At 41.2% G+C, this 17827-nt stretch overlaps 1 protein-coding gene across 6 annotated transcripts in view; it reads right to left on the minus strand.

Moving 5' to 3' along the window:
* magi1b (membrane associated guanylate kinase, WW and PDZ domain containing 1b) overlaps positions 1-17827 on the minus strand; it is a 462351-nt gene that overhangs the window by 118044 nt on the left and 326480 nt on the right. For all 6 annotated transcript variants that reach the window (XM_043708285.2, XM_043708283.2, XM_087994417.1 and 3 more), the window contains one exon: positions 2245-2364. In XM_043708285.2, coding sequence (XP_043564220.2) covers positions 2245-2364 — 120 coding nt within the window. The remainder of the gene's footprint in view (positions 1-2244; positions 2365-17827) is intronic.

A 17827-nucleotide genomic window follows, 5' to 3' on the forward strand; every position in this document is an offset into this window, starting at 1 on the left:
GGATATGGGCCAGATGCTGGCAGGTGGGACTAGATTGGGTTGGGATATCTGGTTGGTATGAACGGGTTGGACCGAAGGGTCTGTTTCCATGCTGTACATCTCCAAGACTCTATGAGTCAAAGGAAGACTGAAAAGTTGTGGTCAGTGTCCCAGCATAGGAGGAGGCTCTTCAGCCTATCATGCCTGCATCGGTTTGGTAAATGAGCATTATTACCTCGTGACCACCTTTTACTTTTTCCTCATACCCTTGACATTATCCAAAATCCTCTTCAATTCCTCAACTGAATCTGCACTCACCACACTTCTAAACAGTGCATTCCATACCCTTATTACATTTTGAGTGGGGAAAAAAAAATCTGCATTTCACCTTTGCTTCTTTATCAGATCACTTTGACTCTATCCCCCCTCATTGTTCTTTTTATGAGTGGGAATAGTTTCTTCTTATCTTCAATACCCAGCCTGCTTATGACTTTGAAAACCTTTATTAGATCTCCTTTTAGCTTTCTTCTCTCCAAGGAAAACAGCACCAACTTCTTCAATTAATCCTTATAACAGAAGTTCCTCATCCCTGGAATCATTCTTGTAAACTGCTTCTACACTTTCTCCAATGTATTCACATACTTCCTGTAATGGGGCACACAGAATGTATACAATACTCCAGCTGAGGTCTGACAAGTGTCTTAGACAAATTCAATACCACCTCCTTGTTTCTGTACTCTATTCCAATGTGAATAAAGTCAAGGATACTGTGTGCTTTAGCTTTTGTTCTCTTCACTTTCCCTGCCATTTTCAATGATTTGTACACATATACATCCAGGTCTCTCTGCTCTCGCATCTTACTTAGAATTGTACCCCCTATTTTATAATGTCTTTCAATCTACTTCCTACCAACCTGCATCGCCACACGCGTCTGTGCATTGAAACTCATCTGCCACCTATCCACCCATTCCATCAACTTGTCTATGTCCTTCTGGAGTTTCATACTTGTCCTCCCCATGGTTTACAATTATTCAAAGTTTTAGGTTATGTGCAAACTTTGAAAGTGTCCCCTGCACACCGAGATACTGATTGTTACTGTATATCAGGAAAAGCAACGGATCTCAATACCGATCCCTACCACCTGAAAAATATCCATTAACCATTACTCTGTTTCCTATCACCAATTTTGAATCTACTTTGTGACTAAATTCTTTATACCACAACTTATAACTTTCTTTACAAGTCTGTTTTGTGGCACTGCATCAACTGCCTTCTGGAAATCCAAGTAGACCACATCAACACTGTTACTCTCATCGAGCCTTTCTGTTACCACTCCAAAAAAAATCAGGAAATTAGTTGAACATGATTTCCCCTTTAGAAATCCATGTTGTTTCTTCTTAATCAACTCACCTCTTTCCATGTAACTATTAATTAATTTCAAATAATTATCCTTAGAAGATTTCCCACCACTGAAGTTAGTAGTTGCTAAGTGCTGGACTTATCCTTACAACCTTTCTTGAACATGCTGTAATGTTTATAATTTTCCAGTCCTCTGGCATCTCTGTTGAGTCAAAGGAAGACTGAAAGGTTGTGGCCAGTGTCCTGCAATTTCCAATCTTACTGTCTCCAAAATCTTTTGATGCAGCTCATCCAGTCCAGTGCCATGTTAGTTTTAAGTACTAACAGTTTTCCAACAGTTCTGTCTATCAATTTTGAACTTTTTTAATGACTGAGCTCCCTCCTCTGTCACCATGGCCTGGATGGCATCTCTTTCTTTGGTAGAACCATTGTAAGCAAGGATGTTGCTCCCCTTATCTCCACGTGTGAACACCTTACATCTACTTACTGACAAAACAATATGGACCTCCCTTTAATACCAATGTCACTCAGGTTTGTTGTTAAACAGACTTCAAAACAACCACATGATTCTGAGAAGGGTCACCTGACCTGAAATGTCCCAGACCTGCTGAGGTTTTCTAGCAACTTCTGTTTTATTTCTGATTTATAGTATCCACAGTTCTTTCAGTTTTCAAATGATTCTTGTTGTCTTACCCCACATTAAAGATACAGGCCCCAAACATACTCATATTTACCTCATAATTGCAACAAATGCAAGCAGATGTTTATGAGAAGTTGAAGACAAGAGATTGGAGTCACCAGTGACATAAAACAATATGAGAAGTGGTCCCATCAGAGTAAAAGCACATAGTAGATACAGTTGACCCTTGTGTGAACAACACAATTATTTCAGTGTAAAACATTTACCTTCATATGTCCCAACTTCTAGAAGAGTGCCACTCTCCTCAAGGTCAAAGAACTCCTTCACTGTGAGAAAGTTGTAATCAACACCAGGAACTTCTCCCTCTCGAGGTGGTCGAGTTGTACCTGATGAGAAAAAAATAGAAAATGCTGATTTTTAAAAAAGAATTTTTAGTACTTTTCAATAGGTGAATTTTCAGGCAGGCTTTTTTTTTACATTTATTGGATTTATGTATGCCTTTCATTTATCTAACACCTGATAGCAGAATTGCAAGCCAATATTTTTTATTTATTTGAGGAAGTGACATCTTAAATGAACTGGACATTTATTTAATGATTTTCCATTCCTGACCCTTCTTTATGTTTTCTCTTCTTTTGCTCAATTAAATTGTGCCAGCTCCTTCTTAATCCTTCACTTTTTAGCCCTCTTATCAGTACAGTATCCTTCTCTTTGATTTTTTTTATATTAAAAATATTCTTTGAGTTGGCAATTTGCCCAATGTTCTCCCATTCTTCTATTATCTGTTATACTTTAATCCCCAAAACTAAATCAAACAATGCTTCCTTCATGAATAAACTAGAAATGCACTGATCCAGGAATCAATCTTGGTTATTAAATAAGTTCTCCACTTTGACTACAAAAATTACTTTTAACCCAGTTCATTTGAGGTTGTTAATAATCACCCAATATTAATGGGCAATTTTAGATGTTACTCTGACCTGCCCTGCCAATCACATTCTATCTTAAATCCATTGCTTAGTCACCTGTAACAATGCAGGAAAACCTTTACAACATTCAGGCTTGCGCTGATTAAAGGCAAGTAACATTCAGACCACACAAGTGTCAGGCAATGACCATCTCCGTAAAGAGATAATCTAACCATCTTCCCTTGACTTTCAACAGCATTTTAAATGCTGAATCCCCACTATCCACATCCTGGGAGGTGACTATTGATCAGAAACTGATCATGACTTGCTACAAGAGCACATCAGATCTTTTGAGTCTAAGAAGTAACTCACTTCCTGATCCTCCACCATTAGCAAAGCAGACAGAAATGTGATGGAATACTCTACATCTGCCTGTACGAGTGCTGTTCCAAGTTCAACATCATCGAGAAGAAATCAAGCTGCTTGACAGGCTTCCCATCCAATACTATTAAAATTCACTCACTCTACCACAGATGCACAGTGACAGATGTATGTACCATCTACAGAATATATTACAGCAATTTGCCAAACCTTCTTTGGGAGCTCTTTTCAAACTCACAACTTCCATCATCACTAAACCACACATTATCTTCAGTTGGAACATGTCACCACTTCTTCATGATCACTTGCTGAAATGTCTGGAACTTCCTACCTAACATTGTTGTAAGTATAGCTCCATAGGATGGGCAGCAGCACCTGAAGGAGGCAGCTCCCTGCCACTCTCTCAAGGGCAATTAGGGATGGGCAACAAAGGATTACTTTATCAAGAATGGTCACAACCTATGAAGGAATAAATATGAAGATTATTTCCATTTCTGTTCCTTTACTTTACAGGAATAGATTACATCTTCACACAAACCAAAAACATACTTTTGTAGTGGCTCATCGGACATCCAATCTTTTAATCTTGTAATAGTAAAGTAACTAATATTCTGAAATGGTGCACTAAACATGTCTATGTGATGTCTACAAAAAAAATGTGCAGATTTTGCAATGAGGAGAAGAGAAGAGAATCAGGTTGCTTATTTCCACAGAAAGCCTGTTCAGTTGTAAAACTACCTTCAATAGAAAGCATCTGCCATGATAAGCACTGTGCTGAATTCCTGGTCTTTCATTTAAGATAGACATGTTACAATTTATGGAATGCTTGGTCTTAGCTGATTACACAATACGAAGATGAGGTTAATATAAAACAAAAAAAAACTGAAAATTAAATCTGACATTGACTTCTTAAAATCTAACCATAAACATTTTGAAAAAAGATACTTGAAAAACTGTGTAAAAACCCAAAAAATTCTATTTCCAAAAATTATCAGTGCTTAAAAAATCTTGTGTACACAACTTCCCTCCCCATAACCCCGCAAAAACACACTACAAATATCTGTAAACTAATATCAATGCTTGAAATAAATCATTAGATTGCAGCATTCTTGAACATGGTGAGGTCCCAGAGGACTTGAGAATTGCTCGTATTTTTTAAAGGTAAAATAAAAGTTCTGTGGGGACAGCCAGTAGAAGAGGAAAGAAAGTGCTGGTAACAATTAAAAGTCAGCTCTGCAGGATTATCCAATCTGTTGACTGATTTGCAGAGGTTTATTCAAAGAGAAGGGTAACATCTTTGGAATTTAAAGTTTCCCTTACAAAGTTCAAAGTTATGGTTAGCAATACAGTCCTCAAAATTTGTATCAGCATCATATCACACATTGCAAGAAATAATCCTACAACAGTGGAGTCCTGGTTTGTTGTAAAGATATGATTTATATTGTCAACAGCAAACAGAACAACAGAAAAACAACTTGGCACGTGCACTTCTTTTAAAGTTGCACCTTAATGAATGGAGGTGGGTCCATGACGTTGAGTGCAAATTCACTTTGCTCATGCATGGAGACAGGCTGAGTCACTGTCCAACGGGGGTTCTCAATGTTCATGATGCCACTGCAGCTACAGAAACCGGTCTCTTCCAGTCTTGTGCAGATTCATAGAAGGCAGCATTGCCACCTTACTTACTGTGTGGCTGTGAAAGCAGGACCACTGGCAGAGTGTAAGTATACCTGTAAGTATGTTATGACATGGCCTGTCTGTGACATGACTGGTAATTGACAGCAGGATTTCTAAAGAAAGGTTGAGTTAAATTTGCAGTGGAACTGAATTTGTGAATTTCGCACTCCACTACAGCTGATTCTTAGCCACTTTCACCATTCTTGCTGGACTTTCTGATGCCTCATTCATAAGAAAGCAAAACTGTCTGCATCCACATGGTGATATCAGTCGTCAGTTCTAGCTCTAATGCTTTTGGAATTGGAAGGCTTTTAAATGAAAGGTAAACCCACCTGATATCAATTGTCCAGTTTTGTTTTTAGAGCTGGACTGTACAGGGACTGTTTCATACCAAAGGTACCTTCTGCAATTATAATTTTCAGTGCTTTCTGCTGTACCAAATCAATTTTTATAAATAAAAGGCAGCAATACTAAAATCCAACGGGCCACAAAGGGGCTTTTCATTAAATCAGAAAGTTAAAATTCTGTGCTTATACTGTGTTCGAGACACTGATGAACTTTGTAGATTTCTTACATATTAGTCTATGTAACATATATCACAGAAGGGTACTAGCTGGTCAAATATATTTAAGTTTATTCACAACAGTATTTACAAGACAACGCTATCACAGCCAGAAATTAGATTCTGTATTTACTGGTGTTGCAAACATATAAATAACTAACTGAAGATACAACATAGAGGTCACTGCACAGTGAGTGACTGCAGGTGACATGGGTACTTTATAGTGGAATGTTAGTCTTTATATCATGTAACTGTCTTGAAGGTCGATCTATGCTGTAACACAATATCCTCTTTTCCCTTAAAGAATGGGAACCCTTTTCCGATAACATGGGCACAGATACATGTAGATTTATTGAGTCTATACACTCATCTCGATGGATGTATAACAAGAACAGATCTAGGCCTTAAACAGCCATCCGGATTTGGTATGTAGCTTCACTTCACGATGTGGTATGATTTGCAGTAAATATGTGGTTGTCGTCTCGTAAGGAATTTTAACTATCCGGGTCGCCATCATCTGTGATGAGTGGCTGACGATAGGATATATAAAAATAAACACAGACTGCGGAGGCTGGAAATTAGAAACAAAAACAGAAATTGCTGGAAAAACACAGCAGGTCTGGCACAAGTTTGGTTATGTTGTCTACTTTTTCATAGGATTTAACCATTGCTCAGTACAACATACTGTGACCCAGGATATACATGACATAATATTTTTCCATGAGCCAATATATGTTCTGAGGCTGAGGGGTGACCTTACAGAGGTTTATAATATCATGAGGGGTATGGATAGGGTAAATAGACAAAGTCTTTTCCCTGGGGTAGGGGAGTCCAGAACTAGAGGGCATAGGTTTAAGGTGAAAAGGAATGGGGAAAAATTTGAAAGGGACCTAAGGGGCAACTTTTTCACACAAATAGTGGTGCATGTATGAAATGAGCTGCCAGAAAAAGAGGTGTAGGCTGGTACGATTACAATATTTAAAAGACATCTGGATGGGCATATGAATAGGAAGGATATAGTGGGATATGGACAATGGGACTAGATTAATTTAGGATGTCTGGTTGGCATGGACAACGTGAACCGAAGGGTCTGTTTCCAGGCTGTACATCTCTATGACTCTATGTTCATTTGAAAATTGAATTCATACACTTGCCCTTGTTCAGCTTGGAGTAACTGCCTGCAAGCTTGTTGATGATGCTTTCGTGCCATTTTCTCCTTCTTCCTAACAGTGCTCCCTGCAATGTGGTTAGGTCAGGACAGTGTGGTAGGGAAGAACTGTGTGGATCAGTCTCGCAAATATGAGAATCATTGTGGAGGGTAAATGCCGCGAGGAATATTATGAATATACTGAATACATCTATTCAAAAGTCTTGGCAAGTCATTTTACATTTAATAACAATGGATTTTTCAGGACGATCAGTACATTCTGCAAATCTGTTCAACAGAAAGCTGCAAGGTGGGAAGGTAACATGCTGACCTTCCATTTCCTTCACATTTCTTTGAAGAGTGCACAAACCTATTGTGGACCATTGTTAGAAACAAATTGGTAAGATACGCTGAACATACGGAATATGGTACTCAACAACCATTGCATTAGTAGAATCCTTAATTTGTCTCACAAAAGGGCATTTGGTTAAATTAATCAGTCACTAAAATCTAATTCTGTACCATATCTCAGAAGGCATCTTGTGCGGAAACAGAGGTTGTCTCAATTGTTGAGATTAATGGAATTGATGTTTCAAACAACTTGCTCAGTTGATCAATGCTCCTATTAACGCCGGGTCAATCTTTCTTTACTGCACCTAGGTCATTATGTGTTCTGTATATGGATTGGTATTCTTGATGTAGAGTTTATGGAATTATGAATTGTTTGTCTTTGAAGATTATGTTCTTGGAGAGTCGTAGTTCATCTCCTGAATGACCAGAAAAAAATGTACTAGCTTGAGGAGCCTGCTGGATGTGTTCAGGCTGATGATCTTCTTGAGCTGTTGTAACTCATCATCATTCGACACAGCCTGCTGAATCTGCTCTTCTGAGCTCTGACAAAAATGTACAAGACTGATGCCGCTGTCTTACAAGTGAGGTATATGTCAACTTGTAGATTATAGTAATATGTAGATCCATGCATGCCGGCAGACTGAAAATAGCTGCTTCTTGTGTTGATAGTATAAAACTTTCAGGTGTCAATTCTGAGGATCATATTGGCACTTAAGAAAGATAATGCCAATGCATGGGATTTCAGATCATTGGAAGCAGTTAACCTCTCCTGTGTATACTGCATCACACTGGTGCTGTGTCATTTTCATTAGTGTGTCTCACATAACATACTTTAAGCACGAGTGTCAACTTTGGCATGTTGTGCATAGCGTCCATTCCTTTTGTAGTATATCACTTGGTTGGAATAAAGGCTTCAGTTTTTCTGATGGCATCCATGTGGTGTGTTAAGTTTGCTACATCTAACTGGGGTCTGTAAGCTGAAATATTGTGGCTACCTCTTGGGACATGGTTGACATGACTGAGCGCCATGGCTGGAACTTTGCAAGCTTCTTTGGCACTGTTAAAAATCACACAACACCAGGTTATAGTCCAACAGGCTTATTTGGAAGCACTAGCTTTCAGAGCGCTGCTCCTTCATCAGGTGGTTGTGGAGAATAAGATTGTAAAACACAGAATTTATAGCAAAGTTTACAGTGTGATGTAACTGAAATTATACCTTGAAAATTATACATTGTTTAAGTCCCTCATTTTTTAGAAAGATCATGTTGGTTTCAGTTCTTTCGTATGTAAATCGCAAAACTTTTTTTAAAAGTTACACTCTCAAATGCACTTTAACACTGGTGTCATGTCGGCCCAGATAAGGTATTGAAGGTCACAGCAATTCAGGCAGCATCCGACGAGCAGCAAAATCGACGTTTCGGGCAAAAGCCCTTCATCAGGAATAAAGGCAGAGAGCCTGAAGCTTGGAGAGATAAGCTAGAGGAGGGTGGGGGTGGGGAGAAAGTAGCATAGAGTACAATGGGTGAGTGGGGGAGGAGATGAAGGTGATAGGTCAGGGAGGAGAGGGTGGAGTGGATAGGTGGAAAAGGAGCTAGGCAGGTCGGACAAGTCCGGACAGGTCAAGGGGACAGTGTGGAGCTGGAAGTTTGAAACTAGGATGAGGTGGGGGAAGGGGAAATGAGGAAGCTGTTGAAGTCCACATTGATGCCCTGGGGTTGAAGTGTTCCGAGGCAGAAGATGAGGCGTTCTTCCTCCAGGCGTCTGGTGGTGAGGGAGCGGCGGTGAAGGAGGCCCCAGGACCTCCATGTCCTCGGCAGAGTGGGAGGGGGAGTTGAAATGTTGGGGCGGTTTGGTTGATTGGTGCGAGTGTCTCGGAGATGTTCCCTAAAGCGCCCTGCTAGGAGGCGGCCAGTCTCCCCAATGTAGAGGAGACCGCATCGGGAGCAACGGATACAATAAATTATATTAGTGGATGTGCAGGTAAAACTTTGATGGATGTGGAAGGCTCCTTTAGGGGCTTGGATAGAGGTGAGGGAGGAGGTGTGGGCACAGGTTTTACAGTTCCTGCGATGGCAGGGGAAAGTGCCAGGATGGGAGGGTGGGTCGTAGGGGGGTGTGGACCTGACCAGGTAGTCCAGGATGGGAGGGTGGGTCGTAGGGGGGGCATGGACCTGCCACTTTCCCCTGCCACCGCAGGAACTGTAAAACCTGTGCCCACACCTCCTCCCTCACCTCTATCCAAGGCCCTAAAGGAGCCTTCCACATCTAAAGTTTTACCTGCACATCCACTAATATCATTTATTGTATCCGTTGCTCCCGATGCGGTCTCCTCTACATTGGGGAGACTGGCCGCCTCCTAGCAGGGCGCTTTAGGCAACATCTCCGAGGCACCCGCACCAATCAACCAAACCGCCCCAACATTTCAACTCCCCCTCCCACTCTGCCGAGGACATGGAGGTCCTGGGGCCTCCTTCACCGCCGCTCCCTCACCACCAGACGCCTGGAGGAAGAACGCCTCATCTTCTGCCTCGGAACACTTCAACCCCAGGGCATCAATGTGGACTTCAACAGCTTCCTCATTTCCCCTTCCCCCACCTCATCCTAGTTTCAAACTTCCAGCTCCACACTGTCCCCTTGATCTGTCCGGACTTGTCCGACCTGCCTAGCTCCTTTTCCACCTATCCACTCCACCCTCTCCTCCCTGACCTATCACCTTCATCTCCTCCCCCACTCACCTATTGTACTCTATGCTACTTTCTCCCTACCCCCCTCTAGATTATCTCTCCATGCGTCAGGCTCTGCCTTTATTCCTGATGATGGGCTTTTGCCCGAAACGTCGATTTTGCTGCTCGTTGGATGCTGCCTGAACTGCTGTGCTCTTCCAGCACCACTGATCCAGAATCTGGTTTCCAGCATCTGCAGTTATTGTTTTTACCAAGGTATTGAAGGTGTTAATTTCCTGTCAGCCTGTCTGTGTCACAATGGTCAGACTGATTCAAATCTAAAAAACAGATTTATAGAATCTTATATGGATTCATGCAGTTTTTGAGCAAAGTAAAATGTAATTTTGCAAGTATAAATTCACCTCACAAACTTCTGTGTGGGTGAGGAAGAGGTTATGCGTGTCCGTGAGAGTGTGTATATATTTGTCTGAGTGTAAAGGGATGTGTGTGTGTGTGTATATATTTGTCTGAGTGTAAAGGGATGTGTGTGTGTGTGTGTGTTTTTAAATGGGGTCACCTGTAGTTGACAAGAACACAGGGTCCCGGTTGAGGCATTCCCATGGGTACCGAATGTGGCTATCAGCCTCTGCTTGGCCACTTTTCATTGTTGCCTGTCCTGAAGTCCACCTTGGAGGACGGTCACCAGAAGGTCCGAGGTCTAATGTTCCAGACCGCTGAAGTGTTCTCCAACTGGGAGGGAACGCTCCTGTCTGTTGATTGCTGTGCAGTGTCCATTCATCCATTGCTGTAGCCTCTGCTCGGTTTCAGTGTACCATTCCTCAGGACATCCTTGCCTGCAGTGTATGAGATAGACAATGTTGGCTGAATCACATGAGTACCTGCCATGTACATGGTGGGAGCTGTCCCCACACATCATAATGGTATCCGTGTCGACATTCTGACACGTCTTTCAGCGTCTACCGTGACAAGGTTGTATGGAGTTGTCCTGAAAGCTATGAACAATGATCTGTTTGAGGTTTGGTGGCTGTTTAAAGGCGAGAAGTTAAGGTGTAGGGAAGGTCTTGGCCAGGTGCTCATCCTCATTGATAATGTGTTGCAGATTGCATAGAACATGGCATAGTTTTTCAGCTTCTGGGAAGTATGCCATGGACAACGAAGGGTGCCCTGTCAGTTGCAATCCATGTCTGTCTCCTGAGGAGGTCATTACGGTTCCTCGCTGTGGCACGTCGGAACTGGCGGTCAATGAGTTGAGCATTGTACCCTGTTCTTATGAGGGCATTCCTGAGTATTTCCAAATACCCGTCATGTTCCTCCTCATCTGAACAGATCATGTGTATGCAAAGGGCTTGTCCATAGAGGATGGCTGTTTTAATATGTTTCTAATGGAAGCTGAGGAAGTGTAGCATCATGAGGTTATCCATGGGTTTGCAGTAGAGTGAGGTTCTGAGGTGTCCATCCTTGATGGAGATGCATGTGTCCAAGAATGAGATAGTAGAGAGTAGTCCATGGTGAGTTTGATGGTGGGATGGAACTTGTTGATATCACTGTGTAGTTGTTTCAGTGATAGGTTCAGAGGAAGAAAATGTCGTCAAGGTACCTGGTGTGTAGTGTTGGTTGGAGATCCTGCGTAGAGAAGAAGTCTTGTTTAAACCTGTGCATGAAAATGTTGGCATATTGGGGTGCAGATTTGGTCCCCATGGCTGTTCCATGTGTCTGGATGAAGTACTGATTGTCAAAGGTAAAGGCTTTGTGACCGAGGATAAAGTGGATGAGTTATAGGATGGTGCTTGGAGACTGGCAGTTGTTGGTATTGAGTACTGAGGCTGTTGCCATGATACCGTTATTGTGGGGGACGCAGGTGTAGAGTGTTCAAACATCCATTGTGACGAGGAATGTTCCCGGTTTGACTGGTCCATGGGTGCTGGGTTTCTGTAAGAAATATGTAGTGTCGTGACAGAAACTCGGGGTCCCTTGTACAATAGGTTTCAAGATGCCTTCGACATAGCCAGACAGGCTTTCACACAGAGTCCCACTGCCTGATATGATGGGATGTGCTGGTGTATTGGCTTTATATATCTGCAGAACTCAGTAGAAGTCGCCCACGCGAGGAGTACTTGGGATGAATGCACGTAGGGAACTCTGAAGAACAGGGTCCAAAGTCCTGATCAATGTGTTTAGTTCACGGGTGTGCTGTTTGGTTGGATGGCTGGTAAGTTGCCTGTAATGTTCCTGGTTGCTCAATTGTCGATACACTTTCTTACAGTAATCTTTTCTATTCTGAATGATGATGGCTCCTCCTCTATCTGCTGGGTTGATGACAATGTTGTGATTGGTTTTGAGAGCATTCATGGCATTGCGTTGTGATCGGGTGATATTTGATTAGATTAGATTACTTAGTGTGGAAACAGGCCCTTCGGCCCAACAAGTCCACACCGACCCGCCAAAGCGCAACCCACCCACACCCATTCCCCTATATTTACCCCTTCGCCTAACACTACGGGCAATTTAGCATGGCTAATTCATGTATCCTGCACATTTTTGGACTGTGGGAGGAAACCGGAGCACCCGGAGGAAACCCATGCAGACACAGGGAGAATGTGCAAACTCCACACAGTCAGTCGCCTGAGGCGGGAGTTGAACCCGGGTCTCTGGTGCTGTGAGGCAGCAGTGCTAACCACTGTGCCACCGTGCCGCCCATTTTCTGCTCTACCTTGTGGGCGTGGCTGATGAATCTGGCATTTATATATTTCCTGATGGTTTGAGCATATATGTGAAGCCCAGCGCAGTGGCATCCAGTGGGATTCAAGTTGACTCCTTCTTTGCTCACTCCTCTACGGATCCCTGCGATGACTGTTCAGGTTCGTTACTGGGCTCATTGGGATCACTGCTGGCACCTTGAAAGAATTCCCGGAGTCTCATTCATCTGATGAATTCCTCCGTGTCTGCTGAAAGAACCATGGGGTCCATTTTAGTGGTGGGGCAGAAATTGAGACCACTGCTTAGAATGTCAATCTTTTCCAGTTGAAGGACGTGGTCTGATAAGTTGATGATGGACTTCCCCTCGGTGATAACATTATCCACTGTGTTGCCGGGGTGGGCCAAGTTTCTCCAGTTTGTTGTTCTTGGTGTGCATTTGCGTGGTGTAGTTTTGTCGCCTTGCCTGTTGGCAATGTGCCGTAACTGTACTGCTGTTTCCTGAGTGCAGGTTCATTTCTTTGGCACTGTTCCTCAATAAGCTGTTCTTTGCAAGTTGCTGTGGAGTATTGTGTTTGCAATTTGGTTTTTTCTGAGCAATTAACTTTGCCACACATTTTAGCCCAATGTCCTCTTATAAGACATAGCTTCCATATGTCATGAAATGCTGCACATTGTCTTAGTAGGAGAGAAAAGCTACACCTCACACAAGACTGGATGATCTGCTTAACCTGGTGTTATCTGCAAATGGCTGTTTCAGGATTAAACAACAACTGATGCAGCTGGTCTGCTACAATTTCTTTGAACTTGCAAGCCTCTTTGAGTACAACATCAATAGTGTACTCCTTAGGTTTGTCCAAAAGTGTTTTTCTGAAGAATTTGATGGGTGCAGAGGCAATGACCAGCTTCATCAGCCTTTCAGCTAGGTTAGCCTTGGCACGATCACATCCCATATCTTTGTGACAACGCCTACCTCCAATTTGGTGCATTGCTTGACCTGACTGTTGTTGCTATAACATGATTGCAAAATGGCAAAACCAAACAATAACTGTAAGGTAAGCCTTCTAAATATACAAATCTGTTCTTTTCAGTCTTTTTTTTTCTTTTTTTCAGTTCTAGGAATGCTTTCTAGGAATGCTTTTAAGCTAGGAACAGTCCTTTGAACAGCCACTTTAAAAAAAAATCCAGGTTGTCCCAGGCCACTTGGAAACAGCACAATTGCGAAAGAGTAGAGCACACACAATGCTCCAGAACAAGTTTGTAACTTTCAGTTTTGTAGCTTTAACTTAAGCTCTGAAATCAAAGATTGACGTGTGACTGTTAGGAAACAAGAAGAGTTCACATGTCTGCCAGTTTTTCAGTCTTTAGTGACTACTTATTGCCATTAAACAGCCGTCATGACTGGTATCTAGAGCCATTCACTGTCACCAATGGCAACCATATGTAGCTTTTTTGTATGTTAGCCCACTATACCACACATTCTTATTCAGTCAATTATCTTAAGTTTATTTATAATGCTAATTATTTACAAGGCTATAATACGGCTGACTTTCACAGAGTCTGGGTTTAGTGCTTACTTATGTTTCTGCATATTACTTCACATTTCTAACTGACTGAAGACATTACACTGACTCCATCACACAACAAGAATGACTGCAGGTGAGGCAGTTACCTTTCTACCAGAATGTCATGTGCCATGTTGTTACATAATCATCTTAAAGGTATAATAGTCCTGTTTGGTTTGAAAGCCATGCCACAATACAACAGACACTACTTACAGGGGAAAAGAATTCTTAGTGGTCCAATACTCTAAACTACTATTGCTGTACACTGTAATGTGTTACACTGAGTTTTTCTGGATGACTGACCTTCCTATGCTTCAGCCTGATGTCCTCTTGTGGGACAAAGCTTGCATAGGTCATGAGAGACTGAACACTGTCCTGGTGGGTGAGACCAGTCACATCTCATACAAGATTGGATGTTCTGCTTAAGCTATCAATAGCTACAATGATTCGGAGATGCTGGTGTTGGACTGGGGTGTACGAAGTTAAAAACCACACAACATCAGGTTATAGTCCAACAGGTTTAATTGGAAGCACACTAGCTAGTGTGCTTCCAATTAAACCTGTTGGACTATAACCTGGTGTTGTGTGATTTTTAAAATAGCTACAATAGTTGTGATTATTTTTAAGTTACAAGGATTCCTTTAATGTATCAATTTTAGATCTTCAAAAAACAATAATCTTGATTTTAGCTTTTGCATCTCAGAATCGGAGTTTTGAACATCATTTCAAATTGTTTGGAGGTCAGGTACAGTGTTAAGCACATTAGTTAGACTATCACGTCTGACACTAATTACCTGTTTCCATGGAAATGAGATTAGGCTGTTGATTAGAGGGAGGGAAGGAAGGAAAGGTGCACAGACACACAGATAAAGCATCCCTGAATAGGCACAGAGCTGCAATGGCAGTTCAGGCAATACTGCTGTTTTTAAGGGCATATCACATTTCTGAGGAATACCATAAAAGGATAAAAAGAACAGTGATCATTTCTACCTTTACTGATTGATTGAATCCGGACTGTAGCTTCAATATTGATGAAAGAAAGGCACTGAGATTTGATATGCACAACTAAAGCATTCATCCTGCAGTAATGGTGGGGAGAAATGACATAAATATTTCAAAAGGTACAGTCCAAAAATAAACAATATTGAGCACTTGCTTGTTTGCCATGTGCATCTGTGATGGGTCGTGTATGGGCAGATGAACTACCAAAGAAACTGCAACATTATGGGACAGTTTTCAAACTAAGACATGCTTTATGTTTGAACTCAGACATCAGACAAAGAAATAATCCCAACAGCTCTTGGTAAACGTAACAGCAGGAAAGCAAAGCTGAGCGTGGCTTCTCTCTGCTCATGCCTAATGTAGTCAAGCTTGATGCCCTGGAATGTGCAGGTCAATCTTGAGAAAGGCGGCCTCACATTTGACCAATTGTTGCACTGTGACATTCAATGGACCTGAAAAAAAGAGGCACATCTATCCTCATGTAGAAGGATGATAAGCTTGCAACTGGACACATGCCTGACAGATGGCATTTCACGTGATTTTCATAAACTGTCTGCAGACGCAACAATGACACAAACTCACAATGCAAATGCAGTCAGGTCAGTCACACAAATATCTACATTATGTAAACATTTACCAGATATCTATCAAGTTGTTTTTGTTATATGATAACTACAACAATTGCACATGACCACAGTGAAAGAGAAGGGAAATGAGATCAGATAAGATTGTCCCGTCAAAGTTATAATACTAGAAGAATGGGGAGGTATAATACTGGATGAAAAGGTTCTCCTGTAAACAATATTTAAGTTTCTGTTTGAGGATATTTCATTATCATATTTAAAGTAGATAAGAAAACTTATGAGCAAAAAAAGGGCAATTCAATAGAGTATTGCCTCTGCCACATTGTGTTACTTAACATTATTTCAAGTGTCCAGTTGCTCTTTGAGATTAGTATCTGGTTGATTTTCCGTGACAAAACTGAAAGACAAAATCTTTTTATTTCAAGCTTCCATTGGGTTGAGAAGGCTTCTCAATCCAAGTGCAAAAACTTGCGCTAAAACCTTTGCTCACATTTTGAGAGCTATGACAAATTGCATCACAACACGTAAGATAATCCACAACATTCTAAACCAATCAACAACACTGAGATCCAGATCTTCTGGTTTCCAGATAGCCAGAGACCACATGTACTGACAGGAGTGCTACAGATACCCTCAGATGTCCCAACCCACTGACTATGTACTATTTACCTGGGGAGTTTAAACTTCTGATATGCAATTACGTTGAGGTTGGAACCCTTTGAAAAAGTTTTAATAACTTGATTAGTTACCCAGAAAGTCTTAGAGGAATCATAATCAGTTCAAGATCCTGGGTAACTATAAAACTGACCTATTGCCCAAACACTCACACTGATCCCCCTCAGATATTTTACTAGCTGACACCCAAAATCCCTGCCCAACACCTGATCCATCTGAGCACCTGACCTACCAACCCAGCACCGACCCACTCACTAAACCACTTTCTATCCATCCCATCATGCACTTACCTGCCACCCTACCTACCCAACTACAATCTGCTCTCCAAACCCCTGCCAATCTATCTCTTCATCCATTTATCAACCATCATCTCCCCTAACTCACCCAACTGCCACACTAGTCCCTCACCAGCCACCTATTAACCTTGTCCTTCACCTCCTTAGTTTAGATACTTACCTTTTTTCCATAGTTTGATGAAGTTTGTTTGGGCGTTTAAGCCTGGAATATGACAGCTAATGTTGTAAAAAGGAGACATGGTTTGGCTTCCAAGGCTGGTTCTGCATTGCTCCCTGATCAGGTACTCTCTGCATTGCTGAAGAAGCCAGACTTGGAAGCTAAGGCAAAAAAACTCAAGAGTTTCAAGGCAGAGTTAAGTAAAAAAGGAACTGTGATCGCCACAGTTCAAAAAATACAGCCCTTCAAACAAAACTGCCCAGAATATTCTAAAGAAAAATCAAGTTTGCCCAATCTCTCAATGTCAATGTGTCCTTTAAAAAAATCCTGGATCTGGATCTTCAGTTTCAATTCCGATTCAAAGACTCAACTTTTAAAATTCTCATCCTTGTTTTCAAAGCCCTCCATTTCTCAGAATTCTCCTCTAGTCCTATCATGGTTTTCTAATTGTGGTTTGTTGAACATCTGTGTCTTCAACTGCTTCACCACTGGTGGCCAAGCCTTTGACTGTCAAGGTCCTGAACTCCCTCTAATTCAGTTTTCCTTAAGATACTCATTAAAACTGTACCTGTTTGACCAAGTACTTGATCATCTACCCTAATATTTTCACATGTGGCTCAAAGTTATATTTATTTCACTAATGCTATTGTAAAGCACAAGGTTGCAGTATGTTAGAGCTGCTCCATAAAAATTAACATTTTGTTGTAGGCATTGGTAATGGCAATCATAATTTACAAAAATTGTTCCAGAATGGTTTGCACAATTTATCATCTTGCAATTCTACTTAAATTGGTCAAAATATTTCAGAGGAAATTTCAATGTGACAAATCTTTTATGTCTCCATTTTACAAATTTAACTATATTACCATTATTAAAATAGTTTATGGATGCAAAATCTGAAAACCAAAAAGGAAAACTATGTGATAACTTTAACAAGCACATTGCAATATTAGTTTCACTTATTTTTGGTTATATCACAAAAGTAGTTACACCAAACTACATTAGTTGTTTCACGAATCATACTAACATTATAGAATTTATGTAAAAAAATAGAAATAGTTGATAGTTTTCCCCTCACATTCTTATAGTTATGGTTTTGCTCCTTGCGTGGAGGTTAGGTAATGGCAGAGGCAGATGCATTCTTGATTAACAGACGATGAAAATTT

The sequence above is a fragment of the Chiloscyllium plagiosum genome, unplaced genomic scaffold (assembly GCF_037043375.1).
Source record: "Chiloscyllium plagiosum isolate Xiang-an unplaced genomic scaffold, Cpla_swu_hap1 HiC_scaffold_14, whole genome shotgun sequence".
Taxonomy (NCBI): Eukaryota; Metazoa; Chordata; class Chondrichthyes; order Orectolobiformes; family Hemiscylliidae; genus Chiloscyllium; species Chiloscyllium plagiosum.